The sequence below is a fragment of the Eurypyga helias genome, unplaced genomic scaffold (genome assembly GCF_000690775.1).
Source record: "Eurypyga helias isolate BGI_N326 unplaced genomic scaffold, ASM69077v1 scaffold6753, whole genome shotgun sequence".
NCBI classification, from domain to species: Eukaryota; Metazoa; Chordata; class Aves; order Eurypygiformes; family Eurypygidae; genus Eurypyga; species Eurypyga helias.
Genome location: NW_010241873.1, coordinates 48,076 through 70,753, shown reverse-complemented (window position 1 = coordinate 70,753; position 22,678 = coordinate 48,076). Strand labels below are relative to the sequence as shown.

Sequence of the window (22,678 nt, the reverse complement as noted above, 5' to 3'; positions counted from 1 at the left end):
GGGAAAGTGGTTAACTACTTTTGAACCCGGATGAAAGCAGATTAATGAATGTCTGAAACTGCTAAAACTGTTTTATTGGGTACAATTTATTTATTTATTATTATTGTGTACAATAATTGTATTGTGCGCAATTTCTGTTTCATTTCTGGTGAGTAAGCTAGCAGCAGTACTACAGTTCAGGCTCATTTCTCCAAGAACTTCACCAAGTATGTGTGAATTTTTGTTACAGTATGACTGAAAGTCTCTTTTTCAGAAAGTCCTATAGAGCTCTTACGGTTCAAGACCCGACCTAACAGATGAGATGTTCAAGCAATGTCTGTCTTCAGTATGTCATTCTTGAGACTTATATTAATCCTTTAGTGCTCTGTACTATAAAATATTCGGCGTATTAGCCTGTGCCAAGTCAATTAACCGGAATCAGAGTTGCAGGGAGGCAGTGAAGGCTTAAACTTTATTCTGGTTACTTTCATTACCCTAATATATAACATTTAAATAATACCCATCCCATTGGAACTGTACTGCTCTCTGTTTAAAAGAGAGGAAAAATGCAATTTGTGTCTTGCCTCATCTGTATTACTTTCATGTTATAATTTCTTCTGTTTTCTCTTTCATTTTTCTTCCATTTTTGCTATTGAAGAGGATGAATATCGGCCTCAGAGTCTTCCTTGTCATAGCAGATAGCTTGCAGCAGAAAGATGGTGAACCACCCATGCCAACCACAGGAGTTGTTCTTCCCTCAGGAAATACTCTGCGTGTGAAGAAAATTTTTCTTAATAAAACGCTGACCGATGAGGAAGCAAAAGTTATAGGTATGTTGTATTCTTTTGTAAGTTGGCATTTCGCTCTGTGCATTTATGTTCTCAATTACTCCTGAGCAGTACGTTTGTGTAACTATTTCTGCATTTATTTTAAATGTTGGCAAGAATCTAATGATAGTTTGTTTTAACAGAATTGCTTTGATGCTTTAGAGAGGGCCACAAGACAATATCGACTTTCTGGTGTCCAAGGCCAAATCCATGGCTTTTATTGAAGTGTTTTGCATTGCCAAATTATCACAAGGAAGCCTGAGTGCAATTAGTGTGGTAAATAGCATGGCAATTGTTGTTCCCTTGATGTCACTCCACAATGTCCCAGATGTCCCACAGCTGGAGTGGAGTAAGACGATTTTGATCCCAGCAATCTCTTGATCTCTTGGAATGATATCATTTTCTCTAAAGGACTGTTTCCACATATAAAATTTGAACTAGAACTAGAATTCTTGGAATTGAGTAAACAGAAAAGCAAATGGTTGCTTCCTTATGTTCTTTCTGAAAGAAAATTCTACTTTTATATAATACCTCCTACTGCTCATTTAACATGCATTTCTTTTGACACTTAAAGAGTGTGTTTCATGTCATCTTTTTGTACAAGAACAAATTTGTCCTAAGCTGAATAAGTGGCAAATACTGTAGTAAAAATGAGAAAATTAAGAGACCAAATGGAAGAGGTGATCGGAACTCTTTGGCTTTTCAGGAATGTCCATATACTACCCTCAAGTCAGAAAAGCGCTGGATAGCATTCTTAGGCATTTGGACAAAGAAGTTGGAAGGCCCATGTGCATGACGAGCGTGCAGATGTCCAATAAAGAACCTGAAGACATGATTACGTACGTACCGAATGACAATATTTTCACTGTCACAGATATGCCTTGATATTTTTATGCTGCAGTGTTGCGGATGCCACGTTTAAATGAGTGCTAATTCCATTAGTTAATGATAAACATTTTTGTTAGCTCCTTAGTTTTGACATGAAACTGAAAATATTCGTGGTGTACTGAAATAGATTTTACTGTTTTGTTGGTTATAAACTGTTTTTGTAGGGGTGAGAGAAAACCTAAGATAGATTTGTTCAGAACTTGTATTGCTGCTATCCCAAGACTGATTCCAGATGGCATGAGCAGGACTGACCTCATTGAACTGCTTGCAAGGTAAGGGAAATGAAATTCTGCTCTTAGCGGATGTTCCTTTTGAAATGCTGTGTGTATAGGAGTTTGTCAGTGCACTATGTAGTGTCAGTCCTCTGCATACAGAATCTGTTCTTCCTGTTCCTGCCTGCCTTCTGCAGTTGGTCACGTCTGGCCAAGTACCTCTCCAGAGCAGCAGGAGGTAAATTTATCCTGAAGACCTTGCACTTATTTTTAGAGAAATTTTTTTTGAAAAGTAGGAATTTATTTCTGTTACTTTGTTTTTTGAATGTGTCTTAATATTTTTGTTATTACTCTCATACTTTTTTCTCCTTTTTTTTTTCCTTTTTCTTTTTTCCCTTCCCCTTCCTATTACTATTACTGTAAATTATCATAAAGGCTTTCTTGTTTGACACTAACAAAATGTGAGAGAGTCACTTACGGGAAACTTTTCTTGTTCTCTACTAATCCTGCTTCCTTTTTCCATTTTTTTTTTTGATCCAACACTACCCATATTCTTCCATCCCTTACTTCAATTTAAATTGAATGTGCCTTATCAGTACTGATAAGTAGTTGAGCAACTGGACAGCCAGGTGTTTGCAGGTGGGTAGACGGAGCATTCAGTGAGAATACGTAGCTCTGGTACGTGCAGACAGGCTTTACGTATTACTAGAGTGATAAACCTTCCATTCTTAATTTTTCAAAAAAAATTTTAATACAAGAATGGTCTTGGTGCAGAAATATAGGAGAGCTTTTAGCTTTAAAATTATGAATTCATTTGCATATAGTGCATTGAGTTACATCTACTTGAAAGTTAGTAGTAATGTGAGAGAATAAGATTTTTCTAACACTTTTTTTTTTACTGTCAAAAATCACATAAAAGACATGAGACAAGTGATAATGTTTTGTCAAGTCTTGCATTATTTTGCTATAATACGAGCCCCTTGCGTTAGTAGCCAGTTTCAGATGTATTTAGTGCTGAATATGCATCTGTTTGGAAGTATTCTACATTGTACAGTAAAGAAGGAAGAGTTAACATCAAACTTAATTTATGGTTGGTTAATTTATCGCTGTTTGAGAGTATGCTAATCTAGGCTGATGATACAACTATTTTTTCTAAACAGGCTGACAATTCATATGGATGAAGAACTTCGTGCCTTGGCTTTCAATACTCTCCAAGCATTAATGCTTGATTTTCCAGATTGGCGGGAAGATGTTCTTTCAGGATTTGTATATTTTATTGTGCGTGAAGTGACTGATGTCCACCCAACGCTTCTTGACAATGCAGTAAAAATGTTAGTGCAGCTCATAAATCAGTGGAAACAAGCAGCCCAAATGCACAATAAAACCCAAGATTCTCAGGTATTTCCAAATAAGGTCCTTTGATGTTAAAACGTGGTTGGAATCTATGTACAATTTTATTACTATGCTTTATTGGTTTGCTAAGTAACAAAAATTCAGCTTACTTTCTTACAGTGCCTGAGGATTTTCAGACCTATTATTTTAGATCAGCATCTTTGCCAAAAAATTACTTTAATATTATTAAGTGTTACCTAAATACTTAATTCATGTTCTCATTTCTGCTTAATGAGACATAATGTGTGACTGGAAATATAGTAAGTAGGAGTGGTTAAACAGTAGAACTAGAAAAAAACCATGTTTACTAGCAAACGAAAGGTTTAAGTAATTTAATTTTATACAATCCTATACATAAGAGAATTACTTGTTTGGTTTTAATTTTGCCCTCACTGCATCATTCTTGTGAGAAAGTGAAATAAGAAAGAATAATGGAATGGTTTGGGTTGGAAGGGACCTTAAAGATCATCTAGTTCCAACCCCCCTGCCATGGGCAGGGACACCTTCCACTAGACCAGGTTGCTCCAAGCCTCATCCAGCCTGGCCTTGGACACTTCCAGGGACTTATTTTATGGTATTTCTTTGGACTGAATTCAAATAGATACTAAAAAAAGCGAAGTAGGTGATATTATGCCATTTTCATAATGCAAAATTGAACTAGTCACCAAACAGGCTCTAAATACCTCATGGTTAATTCTGCCGCTGCCAATAATGGAACTATAGCTTGGTTGTGTTTACTTTTTTCTTAAATTGCTTAACTTCTGCGATGTCTTTCTTAGCGTGGTGTATCCAATGGGGCTGCCCATACCCTTCCTCTGGAGAGGACCCTTTATTCCAGTGTATTTCACGTGGTGGAAGGCTTTGCTTTGGTCATCCTTTGCAGTACAAGACCTGCCACCAGGAGATTAGCTGTCAGCGTTCTCCGAGAAATAAGGGCCTTGTTCACGCTTTTAGAAGTTTCTAAGGTAAGAGTTGGTCACCCACTCTTGTGACTGCTTAGTGAAATGGCTTTTATGCTTTCTTTGAGCTTCTTATGCTTTGCTTTTTGTCTTTCTAGAGCGATGATGAGTTGGCTATAGATGTAATGGACAGACTAAGTGCTACTATCCTGGAGAGTTTCATACATCTCACTGGGGCTGACCAGGTAGGAGAGGTTTTATGTTAAGTGAGGTGAGGTCATTCTGCAAAACTGTCCCAAACAAATTGTATATATTTTAAATGATAGTGTCATCATGATCATGCTGACTTTATCAGCAATTCATCACCCAAAAAACCCCCACAAAACCCAAAACAAATCCAACAGAACAAGAAAACTCATGTTGTGAGGCTTCCAGATTGAAAGTGTGCCATTATGACACACGGACATTGTGTCTATAGCTGTTTTTTCTCACCTTGCTCATACATTATGATCTATTTGAAACAGACCACTTCCTTTTTCTGCAGCAATACAGTGTCTTAACAGTTAATGTGTCCTTCATCCATGATGGACCACCTTCCCAGAGAGGGTGGTGAGGCACTGGAACAGGTTGCCCAGAGAAGCTGTGGATGCCCCATCCCTGGAAGTGTCCAAGGCCAGGCTGGATGAGGCTTGGAGCAACCTGGTCTAGTGGAAGGTGTCCCTGCCCATGGCAGGGGGGTTGGAACTGGATGGTCTTTAAGGTCCCTTCCAACCCAAACCAGTCTATTATGATTCTATGATGGAAGCTATAACTATTAATGAACAAGAGCTGAATTCCACATTTATATGTCTATCATTAAATCTTAAGTATGAGGGAAAAGCTCTTCTGATTTTTGGTTTAGGTAATAAGTTGGGATTCAGTGATAAGGCAGTGATTAAGTTTTAGAGTCTGGAATGTCTCGGAAGAATTAAGTCATCATGAGTGAAAGGGCCTTTTTCTAGAACTTACTATTTCCTAATACCCAGTTCCTTCCCTTACATCATGTTTATGTAACTGTCCACTTTAGGAACTTCTGTAAAAACCTCCATAAGTTATGTGATTTATCTATTCCAAGTGTGGTTTTGACACTGATACTTTATTAGATATTTAACAATAAAAAGTTTGTTACTTACTATACATGGATATTAAATACTGCCTCGTTCTCTTCTTTTTTATGCACACAGACTACTTTACTCTACTGTCCCAGCTCAATAGATTTACAAACTCTGGCTGACTGGAATTCCTCCCCAATCAGCCACCAGTTTGATGTGGTCAGTCCATCACATATATGGATATTTGCACATGTGACTCAAGGCCAAGATCCGTGGATTATAAGCCTCTCAAGTTTTATGAAACAGGAAAATCTTCCAAAACACTGCCCAACAGCTGTAAGCTATGCTTGGACGTTTGCTTATACCAGACTCCAACTGCTGTCTCCACAAGTGGATATAAAGTAAGTTAATTTCCAAAGTAAATGCAATATATTATACTGACTATTCTTTCAAGATTTATCATCCTTGTAGTGTCGTCATGTTTCAGTGAGGTGACATAGGGACTGTTAATATTTCCTGTGGGTTTAATTTGGCTTTATATAATAAAAAATTAAAGCACTTCTATCTGGAAAAAAAGTTATCTGCTTTAAAGATTGCTTAATTCATGCCTTTGGCCATATCCTAGTTCAACAGGCTTGACTATAAAAGCATATGTTATGTGCAGGTCTATTCTGAACAATTTATTCAGAGTGTACCATGTTAACAATTTTGGAAGCAATGACATAAATTCAGTAGAAAACCAAAGTAAAACCTGATAAACTTCATTTACTGTACTGAGCTTTTTTTTAATTATTTTTATTTTAATAGCAGCCCTATCAATGCGAAGAAAGTGAATACTACTACAAGCAGTGACTCCTATATTGGGCTCTGGAGAAACTACCTGATTCTTTGCTGCAGTGCAGCATCTTCTTCCAACTCCTCCACCTCCACAGGCTCTGTGAGATGTTCCCCTCCTGAGACGCTGGCGTCTACTCCTGACAGCGGTTATAGCATGGATTCAAGAGTAGGTTCTTCTAATGCTTACTGCAAATAAGTTGACATGTTATTGGAAGTAGAAACACCAGAGGGGCCTAATCATGAGTCTTAAACTGGTGTAATTTGTTTGTAAACATGTTGTACTATACACTTGCCTTTCATTTGTTTAGAATAGTGTTTTGGTTTGCTTCTCTCAATCCGTGCTGTAGAGGCTTTTCTGCTTAGTTATTTTTTTTTTTAAGTCAAAATCTAGTCATGGCATGAAAACATTAACCCAATCTCAAAGTCTTCTGTAGTGGTAATGACTAAGTGTTTTATTTACCATTAAGTGTTTGGAGTTTCTGTGTCAGGAGACTTCTGTACTTCTGAGCAAGTAGTCTCACAATTCAGTGACGTGTTCAGGCATGATGTGTCTTCTTACTTTTCCCAACCACAGTCAGTTTTCTGTCTGCCTTGCTTCATATCACCTGCAAAACCTTGTTTTTTCTTCCTGCTGCTTCTTTTTGTTCTTCTCCTTTTTGGCTTCCTATAGGAGGTACAGTAGAGGTGAAGATAACTCATGGAATATGCAGCAGACTTTTGGCAGAGGCAGATAATTGTTTGTTACCAAGATCCTTTCCCAAAATCTGAGAAACCGTAGGCTGCAAGCTTTGTTCTCGTCGAGAGCAGCAGTGGAGTCTGAGGAGTTGTCTGCTTCCTCTCCCTAAGGAGGGCAGATACACTCAACGTGCAAAGCGTCTGTATATTGTGTTGAGGCATTCCTTGTCATCTGACAGTGAAAATTCAATTAATACAAGGATCAGAGAAGTAGTTAACATTACTGCACTGTTTCAGGAAGTCTTTTTCCATGTCAAGAATCAAAAATTTCATTTTTATCACTTTAAGTCACTGATTAGTGTGAGAAGACTGTAAAATTACAGGACATGTTTTAATGTCCCACCACTTGATTGTTTAGTAACTACTACATTCTGGTTTATTCTGGTTTTCTTCTTAGGTCATTGGCATTCCATCCCCTTCCTCCCTGTTTAAGCACATAGTTCCAATGATGCGCTCTGAGAGCATGGAAATTACAGAATCCCTTGTGCTGGGACTTGGCAGGACCAACCCAGGAGCTTTTAGGTAACTGTTGTGTTTCACCTCGTTTTATGCTACTTGATTACAAAGCTGGGGAATCAGAGCTCAGAGGAAAAGGTTTCCTTTTCTTCCTTTTAAGAATTTTTCAAAAGCTCTGAAAACGGCTCTTTGTCTTGCCATGCAAGCAGCTCTGCTCCTGCAGAAGAAACCAGGGATTGCTAACACTCTTGGTTTTGAATGAGATGATGCTTCTCTCCCGTCACTTGTGTCCCATGTTATGGCAGATAAGGAGCCAAAGATGTATTTGAAATCATAATGCCAAGTCCTCAGTTACAGTATTCTGTTGGCCTCCTTTGATAATCTTAAAGTTTTATATCATATCTGACTGTTCTACCAGGAGTAAAGCAAGGCTTTGTCCCATGACCCTGGAGATCTACTGAACAACTTAAATCATAATTGTGCTCTGCAGCCCTAGAAAATGCTTTCAGAAAGGATTTTACCAAAAATCCATGTTTTCTAAATCAGAAACCATTCACCAAACTTCAAAAAAAAAAAAAAATCTGATTCTCATCCATCTTCTGATTTTATTTTGAATTTTATGTCTTGTTTCTGATGACCAGCTTTTTTCCTCTTTCCAATGTATATACTCACACCAGATGGTAGCTGTAGCCCACCCTTCACCATTGCAGCTCTGCACTGATATGTTGTTTTGGGTTTGGGTTTCTTCAAGTACTGTTCCTCCCCACTTGGTATTTTTTACTTTGGAACATTTTTTATTCTAGATTATATGTATATGCAATCACTTAAACTTGCTAGAATATGGGCTTGTTCAGCCTGGAGAAGAGAAGGCTCCGGGGAGACCTTATTGCCCCTTCCAGTACCTGAAGGGGCTACAAGGAAGCTGGGGGGGACATTTTACAAGGGCCTGTAGTGACAGGACAAGGGGTAACGGGTTTAAATTGAAAGTGGGGAGGTTTAGATTAGATCTCAGGAAGAAGTTCTTCCCAGAGAGGGTGGTGAGGCACTGGAACAGGTTGCCCAGCGAAGCTGTGGATGCCCCATCCCTGGAAGTGTCCAAGGCCAGGCTGGATGAGGCTTGGAGCAACCTGGTCTAGTGGAAGGTGTCCCTGCCCATGGCAGGGGGGGTGGAACTAGATGGTCTTTAAGGTCCCTTCCAACCCAAACCAGTCTATGACTCTGTGAATATTCTTTTCTCTTTTTCTCTTTTTTGTTTTCTGTTGGAAGAATTGTCATGCTCCAACAACTCTAAAGTAGAGACAGTAGTTACTATCTTAACAAATTTTAAAGTAAAACCAATATGCTTTTACCTTAGTGTAATTAGCAGAACAAACAGGAAATGTAACCACAGCATCAAACCATGTTGTTTTTCAGTTTTCATAGCGACTAGTCTGACTTGTGTCACCATAGCATTATTGGCCTTACACAAACTGTATTAACAACTAAATGCGTCATGACAACTGAAAGAGCATTGTATGATAAGCTGCCAACATATTTTCTTTCTAATATATAATAATATCTATTTGCACCATAAGACTTTGTTAAACCTTGAATATGAAATTAATCTGTGACAGAAATACTTAGTGAATGCAAATTTAGTGGTAATTATTGAGACATCCATTTGGTAGTCTGTCTTTTAAATGAGGAAAATATTTTTCTAGGAAACATCTCTTTTAAATGCTGATTTATTTCAGAAAGCTACAAGTAAAGAAGGAAAACCTGAGGTTGTTTTAAGTTGTATTGTAACACTAGTTGCGGTGAAACATCTTTCATTTGAAACATTAATTTAATGGTTGTTTTTATCCTTTTAATTATTTTATTTTAATTCAGGGAACTAATAGAAGAATTACATCCTATAATTAAGGAAGCACTTGAAAGAAGGCCGGAGGTAATGAGAGAGTTTCCATGATGCTCAGTACACACTTCTAACTAGCTTCTCACAAATGGTAGTAAAGAAATGTTAGTTATGTTCTTTAATTTCTGCTCCTAAAAACTGTCAGTATGCCATATAAAAAGGTGAGGTCTTACTTTTTTAAATGATTGTGAGATGTTTACGCTAGAAGAGCTTTGTATTTGTTTTTGAGCTCTGTATTATTCCTGTGCCAGAGGTTCTGTGATGAAAGAATTACTGTAACCTTTTCTACAATCTTTTTTATTCCTTTTACCTAAGCTCAGTTTTGCAAAGTTGTTACTTTGTTTTATCATCAGTAACATGCACACAGTTAGTAATACCTAAGACCTAGAACTGAGTTCTGCTGCCTACCAACTTTATTTATTTTAAATTTACAAAGCCTGTGAAGTCACTTGACTGACTGGTGTGACTGAAGATTTCTGATGGGACAGCATGTTTTACAGCAGGGTTTAGAATCTTCAGTAGATATTCATGTAAATAATAATCTCTGCAAACACAAACTCAGAGATGATTACTCAGTATTTTTTGTGGTAACAGTCATATTCTCATTATTAACTAGTTTGTAATGAAGTTCAGATGATGGAAATGAACATCACTTCTGTTTCAAAGTGTTACTGGGCTGTAGTGTGTTTTGTCAGTCTTGCATGAAAATATGTAGAAAGATTGGCATTTTACTTCAGTTTATCATTTTATATGTTGCATTTGGCTACAGGACACTGATTTAAAAGTTATTTTGATAATGCATGTAATAGCACACCTGGTATATATTGGAGTTGTCATGGAAAAATTGTGTTCATTGTCTGGTTTATGAAAATTTCTAGCAATTTTGGTAACTCATCTCAAAATTGATAATTGATGCCAGTTGTACGAGAAATATAAGAACGCTTTTATATGCCACACTGGTTTTATACTTAGTTTTTCCTCTGCTTCATTTAATCTTGTGCTTCCTCTGTTGAACAGAACATGAAACGACGCAGGCGTCGAGATATTTTACGAGTACAACTAGTACGAATATTTGAGCTGTTGGCAGATGCTGGTGTCATTAGTCACAGGTAGGGGCAGCCCTGATGAGATGATGTTCCTTACGCTTCTGAATGAAGTCACTAGTATTCTTATGACCCACGGTAAAAAGTGTGCAAGATTCTTCAGTGAGGTTTAGTACACCACTAAATAAATAGACACGGTTTTATAAAATTTGGAATTTTTCTGGCTTTCTAATCCCTCCCCGGCGATACGGTTTGTCTCTGTGCTTTATTTAAAATGCTGCTGTTCCCTGGTACATTGCTGTGAACAGGCAGTGTGTCACGTTCCTTTTTGTCTGTGTGTGCCCAAACACAGCACCAGTTACACAGATCCAAAAACGCAAGTTACAGCTCTTTCATAATTGGTCTGGAATTCTTCCTCACCTGGAGTCCAGAGGCTATTCAGTGTGTCCTATACAGAGAAGGCTACTGCTCATTAATATTGGACCTCTTTCTTCCTGAGGCATGCTGGGTTTTTTCCTCAGTTTACCCTACTTGTCTAGGGACACTGTGAAAGAAAACTTATAATTCTGGTATATGTTTTACAAGTCTCTTGCAAATTTAATTCGATGCAGGTGGAGTTGTAGAAGAGGAAGCAGGCTGGGAGGTGGTTAGGCTAACTCCTCCCATTCTGTTAGACAAGGATACTTAAACATTTATTTGTCAACTGTAGCAATATAATCAGTGTGAAATTCTCAATCTTTAAGCAAGCTACCACAGTGTAGTTCAGGATATTGCCTTAGAAGCATTGCTGGAATGGCTTTCTTCCTTTTGGCATGCTGTTTTTTCAGGGTGCAGCTGTTAAAACGTACTATTCCTTCTTATTTTTTAAAGTACTGGCTGGTGTTTAATTAACGTATGTAAAATACCTCCTAACCACAGTCTGCACCCTGGAACTTTGTGAGCTGTTCTCTCTGAAGCCAGTCTGACTTTGTGGTGGAAGTTAGCAAGAAATCAGGGGTTATCATAAACCTCATCTTTTTATGCCTTTAAAAGGGCATGCTTATTACTTGTCTGCAGTACAAATGTGGAAGGATGGTGGAGGAAGCAGAGAGGAAAGGAATTGCCACCCTTCTAACAGTTGTTTTTCCAAGGAGGGCAGATATGAATCACGTGCAGTCTTTAATCTCCTTATTTAGCTTAGTACTGATGTCTAGTCAGATGCTAAAGCGACGTGAATGGGAAATGAACGTATAAAATGGATAAATTGCTTTCATCTGCTACTAGCCAATCGCCTGTCATGAAGTGCTGGACATCTGACTCCGCAAGGCAGTGTGTAATACAGATGTCTACACTCAAGTAGTAGTCTTGATTTTTTCTGGTTTACAAATGGTGTGGTTTTAGTGGGGGCTGGGTTGGGTTGGTTGGTTGGGGATTTCTATTATTTTGTAACATTTGTCCCCAGTATAAGATCTAATTCTGTGGAAAGAAGAGCGATTTCTGATAGTGGGCCTTGATTACTTCCTTTCACTGGAGCTTTTTATTTAACACTGAAAAAGAAGCTGTGTGAAGAAATGACTTTGAATTAAATATTTGCTGTGATGAGGTGGTAGGTTTGGGGTTTTTTTTTTGAGACAAAAATAAGGATTGTTTTCAAAAATCATTGTATGTATTTATCACACTGTTTGATTTTATTTTAAGTGCAAGTGGTGGCCTTGATAATGAAACACATTCCCTCAACAACACTTTACTTGAGTATGTCGATCTAACGAGACAACTCCTAGAAGCAGAAAATGAAAAGGATTCTGATACGTTGAAGGATATCCGATGCCATTTTAGTGCCTTAGTGGCAAATATCATACAAAATGTTCCAGGTATGTAGAAATGCTTTAGTAAGTTCTGATGCCTGCCTTTATATAAAAAATGCCTGCCTTAATAAAAAATAATTGTATATATAGAAAAAAAAAATAACAGCAACAAAAAAAACCAGCCACAAAAAATAAAGAAACAAAAATCCACTTTTTCTCTAACTTTAATAAAAATAACTTATGCCATCAGTTTTGTATAGAACTTCAGCATGAAGAGCTTCTAAGAGGGATTTTTGGTACTGTTTGGAAGCGTACAAGTAACTTAGCAAAAGACTTGTTGGTTGGCAGTGCATTTAAATATTCTAGACTAATACATACCTTATTCTGGTACACTCGTGGCATTAAACAGGACAATAGTAAACCTACATCCAGCTATTACGCTGTTGAAATAATGTGTCTTTACTTTGTTTTTTCCTTTTATATTCATTGTTGGGGCCTGTTTCTGTTTTACATACTTTATTTTAAAGACAGATAAGAGTAGTGTGTCTAACTGTGTGTTTTTCTTACAGTACACCAGAGAAGAAGTGTCTTTCCACAGCAGAGTCTACGCCACAGTCTATTTATGTTGTTCAGTCATTGGGCAGGTCCTTTTAGCATCATGTTTACTCCCCTGGACAGATACAGTGATAGAAACATGCGCATAAACAGACACCAATACTGTGCATTAAAGGTATTTTAGCACTTTTTGAATCTCAGAAATAGATTGTCAGGTTGAATTTTCTAATGCAAATTTAACATTTGGGCTTTTTGGATGTGGTCTTCACATTCTTGTTGCCATTCATGACTTGGTTCTTTTTCTGTTCTGTCTACATCTATATTTATGACAGTTGGACTTTTTCCATACTGGAAACTATTGCACTTGCTATAGGAATTTCTGAAAATCATCAGTAAATGTTCACTTCCCATGATTTTAGCCCTCATTTGCCTAAGGAGAAAGGCTTTCGTGTAAAAGTACATATGTCAGCATTTCAGTATTGACAGCTCCTTGTTTTTGGGAGTTGATAAAATTATGATTTGATAATTTCTTGAATAAGCTGCTAAACAGTTTTTTATTACCCTTGGTTTTCATCCCTTGAGAGAATAGAAGTTATTTTTCTGATGTTTTAATTGGCTTGGTAAAAGCAGTTCCTGTATCTGAGTTATTAAAATGTGGTGTTTTTCAATTACTTTCTAAAGGCTATGTCTGCTGTACTGTGTTGTGGCCCTGTTGCAGATAACGTTGGGCTCTCATCTGATGGCTATTTATACAAATGGCTGGATAATATTTTGGATTCACAAGATAAAAAGGTAATACAGGCAATGTCCACATTAGTTTGCAACTATCAGTGTCTTCAGCATACGCTTTAACGAGGTTTGTGGTCAGATTGGCCTAAATGCCTTAGAGTGGATTAAGCTCAAAGCTGTTTTCATAGTGCTTTTTTTTGCACTGCCCTTAGTATGTGTATTCACCCTGTTGAGGAAGGCAGTCCCTGATCCCAGCCTAAGAATAGACAAATCAGAATGGAAAAGGCAAGGAGCAAAACATTGTACTAAGTTGTTATAGTAATAAGCAGATCTTTTAGAAATTTACAGGTGATGAGATTTTGAACTCTTCTGAGACTGTAGAGTCCGTTCTGAGTCCTGTGAAGTGACAAAGCCCAGGCTTTACATCTGAGCAGTAAGGCAGACTTTAGGTTTCAAAGGTAGGGCCTCCAGTGCACCAATACTAGGACTACCTTAAAATACAATCCAGTGGGCCACTTTGATTCAGGAGAACGTGCAAGTCTCCGTGTAGATCTGTCCCTTGTATCCCATTGGAATTCCTGCATATATTTAAGTGCTTTTCTGTATCTGATGCTTTCCGGTCAGTGTTCGGCTTTTAATAGGACAAGTCAAAATAATAAATAGCTCAAGGTAGTCTTGGAACTGATGGGGGAAAAAAAAAAGTCAGTAGAGTGATGTAGTTATTTGCTTCAGTAATTTATGACTGTGTGTGCAAGTTGAACCTTAAACAGTTTGATAGAACTATGTGCTGTTATTCTAAGCTGAGGTCTCACTGGGTTTAAATGTAACCAATTTTTTGTATTGCAGTTGTTTGGGTTTTTTTGGTTGTTTTGGGGTTTAATTTATTAAATATCTATTTCCCTATTTTATGCCTTTTTAGTAAGTTCGTCTTTTTTTTCTATATTTATAAATACATATTGGTTCGTTTCTGGAATACAGGTTCACCAGCTAGGCTGCGAGGCAGTCATGCTGCTCTTGGAACTCAACCCTGACCAGAGTAACCTCATGTACTGGGCCGTAGACCGGTGTTACACAGGTTCCAAGCGGGTGGCAGCTGGCTGTTTTAAAGCCATAGCCAGCGTGTTCCAAAACAGGTACTACAGCGTCTTTCAGAACTTTAAACTTTCATTGTCAAAGTGTACTTTCATGTAGAACTGGGGTTTTTTCCTCCCTCAAAGAGAAAAGATGACCTCTGTGTGTGTCTATGTGTTCCAAGTGAACCTTCTCAAAATGTTATGTTATCCCGTACCATATCTCCTGTAAATTAAACTTTAATAAATTCAAATTTTACAAAGCCAAATGTGATTTTACTTATTTCACACTTGCAATTTTTCCTTAGGGATTACCAGTGTGATACAGTGACCCTCCTGAATCTGATACTATTTAAAGCAGCTGATTCTACTAGGGCTATCTATGAAGTTGCTATGCAACTATTACAGGTTTGTAAGCCAATTTTGATTAATATTTTTTCCCTTTTAAAAAATCTCTTATTATTTGATTGTCCCTTCAGTAATGTTGGGTATTGGGTTGCTTTTGTTTGTTTTGTTTGGGGTTGGGTTTTTTTTTTCCCCTCTGTTTTGGTACATAAGCCAGATCCTGGTACAAATAGACTTTAGCGGAAGTGTGTCCTTTTGATGAACTAAGCACTCAGGACTTGTATTTTCATAATATCTGCTTTTTCAAGAGCCAAAACCTAAATCAAGCTGCTTCTGTTTTGGCCCTGAAGCAGTGGTATATTGCTCCATTTGTCCAAGTATATTGCTTCCCATCCCTTTAGTCTGCTGGGGTGGCAGTCAGTTTGATGACTTTTGCATTAATAACAAATATTTTTTTCACGTATCTGCGTGGAGAGAGGATAGTGAAAATCTTGTTAGCCATTTGATTTACTTTTTATATTCCTTTCCAAGGTCATTTAGTAGTAAGCTTAATCTTACAGGCAGTGTTAGTGTTTAAAAATGAATAAATAAATCTGTTCTGCTTGTGGCTCAGACCACACCAGACTTGGAGTTTTTTTCAAAGGTTGTTGTTGTCGGCTCAATTCAATAGTAAAGCCCCTGCTGCAGTACCACCCCTGTTGGTACGTTGTCACTCACACCACCCTCCTCTTCAGCCCCGTCTGTCTTCTCAAGTGAACACCACTGCTGAAGGTCAGCCAAAAGTGACTTTTAAAGTATTAAAGTGCTTTAGCCTCCTGCTGCATCTCTGCCACATCCAAGCATATGTAGCTCCTAGCCATGTTTAAGAAATGAGCAGAAGTCGGTAGTTTGGAAATACAAATGTTCAATAGTATTTCACATTTTGTTATAGAGGAATTTGTATTTAATATGGTGTTTTGTGAAAGCAGATTTCTGAAATGTGTTGCTGGAAACTCAAGTGGAGTGAGTCTTATGTTGTCTTCTGTGAAATTACCAGTGTTGGTGAATACTGTAGATGTACGGAGATCTGCATAGATTGAAAGCATTAAAGTGAGAGTAGATAGATTAATGTAAAAGGTGGTTTTGTTTAAAGATTTCCATTGTAGTTCTGTGCTTAGCTTCAAATTCTGAACGTTACCGTTACAGATCTTGGAACCAAAGATGTTCCGTTATGCTCACAAACTGGAAGTGCAGCGGACGGATGGGGTTTTGGGTCAGCCTTCTCCTTTACCACATCTGTATTCTGTGTCGTATTACCAACTTTCAGAAGAATTAGCAAGGACTTATCCTGAGCTAACACTTGCTATCTTCTCAGGTATGGTTTTAAAACAAAGCAGAAAACTTCATCGGGTCAAGTGTTGCACAAAATGTGTAATTCTTACTTTTCAATAATTAAATTGTATGTAATGCACTAAAGTCAGGACAAGAAGATAACATCATCATATTGAATGGAGAAAACGGAATTTACTGAGTGTCAATTTTTGTTTACGTTGAAATATATTCAAGAGGAAACAACATGAAGCAGATAATTTTACTGACTTTCTAATAGCCCTGAAAAATCACATTAGAGAAATAATTTGCAACTGTGTTTCAAAATTATTCTTCTGTTCTTTCTAGTGTTTTCTTATTTACTGTAAATTGCTGAAAAATAATATTTTTAAACAATTACAATATTAAACTCTCACATCAATTTAAAAAACTACCAGGACTAACATGAGGAAGAGAAAATCTTAAAGTTGTTTTTGCCAAAATTGGTATATTTTAACATGCTCTAGGTTTTCAGTTCTGTCCTCCAATTAAATATATATTTGCATATACTGCTGTGGTTTATTCAGCTTAGTTTGTTATCAGTGCCTTCAGTTAGCTTTAATGAAGACTGCAGGCTTTATTGTTATGAAATAGTGCCAGTCAGCTGAACAAAAAATTACGTCTGTATCAGCATTACTTTATGTCAGTAGGGGCTGCTGGGCTCATGGCTGTTGTTTTTACTGAAACAATTCTGGTTATTGATTTGCAATTTGCGTGTTTTGGAATAACAGAAGTCAGTCAGAGAATCCAAACGGCTCACCCGGCTGGGAGACAGGTGATGCTGCATTATCTGCTGCCATGGATGAACAACATTGAGTTGGTAGACTTGAAGCCTTTGCCAACCATTCATCGGCAAGAGGAAGATGAAGAAGATTCTTTGAAAGACAGAGAAATGATGGTGAACAGTCGACGATGGCTACGAGGAGAAGGCTGGGGATCCCCACAGGCTACAGCGATGGTTCTGAACAATCTGATGTATATGACTGCAAAGGTAAAACTACTTACTGTAGTGCTCTGGCTTGCTTCAGTGGATTGTTGGGTTTAGGGTGCAAGGAAATACTGTTCAGAGATACTATGTAAGAAAACTTTCAAGAGTTAGTGCTCATATTGGATCAGTTGCATTTGTATACCCAAAATATACCATATTACAAGTTATTACAAGAAATACAGAATATGTAATGTAAATGTTGTCGTAATTGTTCTATATAGTAACAGTATGTAACTGCTGTTTGGCACTATAGATGTCTAGCTGGGTAGATAATACCAAGTCACCTGTTCACCTGTGATCTCAAAGTGGAGTTCTGGAACAAATCTTGTTGCCAGAGGTTGATAGACCCTCCTCCTTCCTCCGACAGCTACTTCCAACAGAGAAAAAGGATTGGTCACATCCAGTGCTCCTGCCAATTCTTGATATCTTTGAATCCTACTGATGAGAGATGATGTTTTAGGCTACAAATTAAAAATTCTTGGCAGCATGTGATCCATGGAATTTTATGCAGGATTGTCAGCAAGTGGGAGAATGGACCTCTGATAAATTTAGAGAGCTTTTTTTCCTATCCATATGTAAAGAAACTCACATATAAGTAAATATTTGTATACTTATGTAATGTACAAAGTCTATGTTGTATAAACGTAAAATATATAATAGGTATAAATACGTTCAGATATATTTTTAGGTATTTATAGCTATAAAAGAAAATAGTTATTTCCAGAATGTGTTAGAAAAATTAGTATATGTGAAGGCCTCATTCTGGAATGTTAAAAAGGCAACAGCTTCTTACGGGTCTTATGTCTCGTTTTCCTAAAATCTGTCCCACTTGGTGTTTGAAAGTAGCCTGTATTTGCCATGTTTTCTACTGGAGTTTTCAGGAGAGATACTTATTTTGTTTTCTAGTATGGTGATGAAGTGGCTTGGTCAGAGATAGAAAACGTCTGGACTACTTTGGCAGACAGCTGGCCAAAGAATCTGAAAATAATTTTGCACTTCTTGATCAGTATCTGTGGCGTGAACAGTGAGCCCAGCCTTTTGCCTTATGTGAGTATGGGATACATGTCTCCTTAGTGCTCTTGATACTTTGTTACCTGTGTGTCTGGCAGCAAAGATCACCAAACAGCAGTGTGAGGCAGGATTTCTAGTATCAGAATCTCCAGTCACGTGATAGTGTCACTCTGTATTTCATGCCCCGTAAATACTATGAACAAATCAAATTCAATTCTTTTCTTCTAGTTACTTTGGACATCTATGTCCAGATTTCAGCATTAGTTTCAGTTAAACCCAGAATTAATGGAATAGGCTTGAGAAAGGAAGTAAGCCAGAAAAGGATATCATACCTCAAAGATACCTGAGGCTTCCTTAAGACAACTTAGTGACTATTCCAGTTTACTCAGGGTGGTAAGTCTGAAACAGTCCATTACCCGTCTTATTAGTTATGAATTGTCAAAATTTACCGTGTACTGCGTGGACCATCGGCCTTATTTATTGAGTAAACTATAAAAAATGGAAAAGACTTGTTCATTTTTTTTTCCTTCCTTTGTCATAAAAAGGAAGCTCAAGAGTTTGATTGCTAAATTTAGATTAATTTTATTAGGAGCATACACTGAACAACGTCTTTCCGTCCTAAAATGGAAATCCTTGGAACAGTTGGTTTCTGTTCATTAGGAAGAATTAGATAGGTCTAGAAGTAATATTTTTAGTAGCAAGTTGTTATAGGATTTGCTAATAGACAAAAAAACCCTAGATATGAGGTAAACAAAGGAAGAAAGAGGAATCTGTTTTAAGTATCAGGACCTATAATATTATGTAGTTCTTACCAAGGGCAGCTTAATCTCTTCATTGATTGACAGTCATTTTAACTGCATATCAGGAAATCTAGCTCAATGTGCAGCCCAAAATCTCTGCATACACAGTTTGAACAAGTTTTACATGAGTCACATGCCCTGGATCACTTGCATCTTTGAGTTCTCTCAAAAGGATGGAGATAACAGGACCTATAATATTATGTAGTTCTTACCAAGGGCAGCTTAATCTCTTCATTGATTGACAGTCATTTTAACTGCATATCAGGAAATCTAGCTCAATGTGCAGCCCAAAATCTCTGCATACACAGTTTGAACAAGTTTTACATGAGTCACATGCCCTGGATAACTTGCATCTTTGAGTTCTCTCAAAAGGATGGAGATAATGTTTTTTTAATAAGGTCACTGTAATAAGAATTTTATTTGTGTACTTACTATTTTATATACATATACTTTTTTTGGTGACAGGTAAAGAAAGTTATTGTTTATTTGGGTAGAGATAAAACAATGCAACTACTAGAAGAGCTGGTGAGTGAACTTCAGCTTACAGATCCTGTCAGTTCAGGAGTCACCCATATGGATAATCCACCATATTACCGCATTACTTCCAGTTACAAAATCCCCTCTGTCACTTCAGGTGAGAATTTATTAACTTAAACTTTTATTATTGTCAGTGATAAACATGCTGTTATCAACCAGCTATAATATTGGAGTTAATCTGTAAATATTCAGTAGGAACACAATGTTCTGTTTCTAAAAATAAATTAAGGTACCAAGATTGTTTTACAAGATCTTCAGTTTTTGGGGTACCCAGAGTTCTTATTAAAGAACATCTGATAGGTTCACAAGGAACAGGTTTTTATTAATATATGTGCAAGACTTTGTGTTCAGGTCTTACACTGTTTACCCTCAATACATCACTTTTGTGTCAATTCAGTCAAACAACTGGGAAAATTTTTATAATTTTAAATCCATGTAAGTTGTTACATTTGAAGTTCTGTTACAGACACAGGCTTCATCCATATGAATTTGTTCAAGTGGATTTATGAAAACTTAGTTAGGATCATTTATTTAGATGTCATTTACAATTAAAATTGGATCAGTCATCAAAAAGGCCCCACTGAAGAAGTGTCTGCCTCATGCTTCAAACCCAGAACATGCTGAGAAAAGCTGTCTGGTTTGGGTGAAACATCTTTCAAAATGAGCCACAAAAGACGGATGGGAGGGTATCTAAGCATAGGGATTTTCCAGATCACAAGTGCATTGGCACTTGTTCATGAAAGTGTTTTAAAATGATGAAAAAAGATTATGGGGCTCTTGCACTTAGGTGTAATTGAGAGTAGCAAAATCTGTGGGGAGGATGCATAAGTATTTCCAATGGTGGTCGTCTCTTCAGTGTGGTGCTTGCAAGTTTCTCTTAAAAAGAAGTTGCTCCAAGCTTCACTGCAGTCTGTTAGGTTTTAGTCCCTACGCTGTTTGTGGTTTGAATGAACTGCACACCAAAATCCAGCTACGTTTTACGGAGTACTGTGAGGTACAGCATACAGGAAAGAAAGGAACGGGTCTCTAGATCCTGCTTCAAAACCAAACCTTTCTACTGAATTTACATTGAAGTCCCAGAGATTCCTGGAGTGGGTTATTTTGATTTTTTTCCCTGTTAGTGACATTATGGTAGCAGCTCATAGTTTTTTAGTCTAAACTACAAATTTTTTCTTGCATGTGAAAGTTATTTCTCTGGCTCTGTATTGGTGCCAGTTGCTGTAGTGTAAACCCAGTTAGGGCTCTTGGCTCGGACAAGTAAATAAAGGTCATCATGTAGTGCTTAAGACTGCTTTTCTTTTTTATTGACCAATCTTTTTTCTTTGTCCGTAATTCACAGGTACCACTTCCAGTAGCAATACAATGGTAGCTCCCACAGATGGCAACCCTGACAGTAAACATATAAAAGACAATATTGAAGAGAAGTAAGTATCTTCTCTAAGAGTAGTTACTAGTTGAATTAGAGGAATTCCTGGTAGGTGTTATAAATACTTGCATTTCTATGGCTCCAGGTATGTCTGTATTGCAGGAAATACATGACTGTAAGTTTTACAAGTTTTAAGTGACAGATTTGGAGTGCTATTTGGAATTAACAGCAGCATCCTCAATTGTAGTTTGACCTCAGAAAGCTGTAGGAGCAGCTGAGTAAATTGAGGGTCCTGTCCAGGTCAGGCTTTGTGTTGGTATAGCTATATTGTTATTGATGCCTAGATTAGCTGCTGTTACACTGGATTGTATAAGTTTACCTTAGAGGAATTACTCTGTAGGTGGATATGGATACATCGAGGGCAAACATTCTTTGTTTAGTAATGTAGCCAATTTGCAAATCGGTTTCTTAGCTCACTAGCAATCAACAGTGCTCATGTGTTGAAATCTAGTTTATTCTCCCAGTTAGGGTATTCGGATGCTTGGTATTTGTGGCAAGATCCCTTCCAGTTAGCTTTAAAACACAGACCTCCTTCCTTAATTTTTGAGCTTTTTAAGAACGATCTTTTGGAGAAATTTGCCAGATAGTGGTGCTGGTGGGAGGCTGGTGGAAAGCAAACAGTTGACATGGACTTAGGCTGTAGGCTTGGAGCTCAGCAGTAACTGACTCTGGGCATGCTCTCATTTTGTGTTAAATATGAGATAGCTGACCTTAATGTGAAAAGGGAAGAGGGATTCTGTAATTAGCATGAGAAAAAAGTGCACACAAGCCATTACTGTAGAGTAGCTACTATGTGGTAAATTCACAAAGCAGTTTATTTTGAGACGACTTGTGTGAGAGCCTTAGTAGTTACATTTCCAATATAATTTCCCAGTGGACACTTTTTTTTCCTTCCCTGGGATAATTCTGTCAGCGCAGTTAGATTAGTAAATATATTGACAGAGACAACCCATTCCTTCAGTTAAATTGGGGGGGTGTGGTGTGAAAATAAATCACGGGAGACTGTGAAATCTGAGTTGTCATTCAGAATTCAGCCTAGCGAGGAGCAGACAAGTATTTGGCTGCTGTGGGGGCTGGAGCAGAAGAAACCTGTCAAATAGTGAAGGTGGTTTTGAAAGTCTGCAAGTTTTGGCTTAGGGTTTTCTAAAACCTCCCCAGGGCACATGTTTTTTCATCAGATATACCGTGTACATCTTGGACTTGCCAAGAGGAGAGAATTTTAGAGACTTATGGAGAAACAGCATGGAAATTTTGCTTTTAGCACTCTCCTTTTTCTTCATAGTTTATCAGTTGAGCGAGGTAGGATCTTGGACACTGTGTGTGTGCGTATATATTTGTCTGTGCCAGTTCAAATAAGGTTTTAATTCTTTTGCTCAAGAGCGAGAAGAACGTACTCGTGTAATGTAACATATTTTAATATACTAATGTTAATGAAAATGATCTAACAGAAGTATAATTTATAGTGGATTATCTCCTGGGATCCCCATATCCAGCATTGCTATAGGAAGTGTGTCTTCTACAGCTGAGATGCTTTTGCTTCACACTGATTGTCTTTCTGAGATGACATACTTTGCATAACACTTAGTTTTGAAATGTAGTTTTAATGAGAGACCCGAATTAGTTTTTGTCTCAGAGTGTCAGTTACTAGTGTTGGTTTATTTGTTCCTACAGCTACGTACATCTAGACATCTACAGCGGGTTGAACAGTAACTTAAACCGCCAGCACCACAGACTAGAATCTCGCTACAGCAGCAGCTCTGGAGGATCATATGAAGAGGAAAAAAGTAATATTTTTATTTAAAAATATTTACGTGGGTAGAAAACAAAATTTTA

General features: G+C 37.5%; 1 protein-coding gene across 1 annotated transcript in view; it reads left to right on the top strand.

The window, feature by feature from the left end:
* Window positions 1-22,678, top strand: part of FRYL (FRY-like) — a gene marked incomplete at its 5' end in the record, with an annotated part of 79,336 nt that overhangs the window by 13,221 nt on the left and 43,437 nt on the right. The window contains 22 exons of the mRNA XM_010148894.1: window positions 638-809; window positions 1,513-1,645; window positions 1,859-1,966; window positions 3,067-3,304; window positions 4,078-4,263; window positions 4,356-4,442; window positions 5,421-5,689; window positions 6,096-6,291; window positions 7,258-7,382; window positions 9,186-9,243; window positions 10,228-10,319; window positions 11,931-12,103; window positions 12,607-12,767; window positions 13,274-13,384; window positions 14,300-14,454; window positions 14,700-14,799; window positions 15,922-16,090; window positions 16,815-17,074; window positions 17,978-18,118; window positions 19,348-19,516; window positions 20,759-20,843; window positions 22,517-22,629. Coding sequence (XP_010147196.1) covers window positions 638-809; window positions 1,513-1,645; window positions 1,859-1,966; window positions 3,067-3,304; window positions 4,078-4,263; window positions 4,356-4,442; window positions 5,421-5,689; window positions 6,096-6,291; window positions 7,258-7,382; window positions 9,186-9,243; window positions 10,228-10,319; window positions 11,931-12,103; window positions 12,607-12,767; window positions 13,274-13,384; window positions 14,300-14,454; window positions 14,700-14,799; window positions 15,922-16,090; window positions 16,815-17,074; window positions 17,978-18,118; window positions 19,348-19,516; window positions 20,759-20,843; window positions 22,517-22,629 — 3,301 coding nt within the window. The remainder of the gene's footprint in view (window positions 1-637; window positions 810-1,512; window positions 1,646-1,858; window positions 1,967-3,066; window positions 3,305-4,077; window positions 4,264-4,355; window positions 4,443-5,420; window positions 5,690-6,095; window positions 6,292-7,257; window positions 7,383-9,185; window positions 9,244-10,227; window positions 10,320-11,930; window positions 12,104-12,606; window positions 12,768-13,273; window positions 13,385-14,299; window positions 14,455-14,699; window positions 14,800-15,921; window positions 16,091-16,814; window positions 17,075-17,977; window positions 18,119-19,347; window positions 19,517-20,758; window positions 20,844-22,516; window positions 22,630-22,678) is intronic.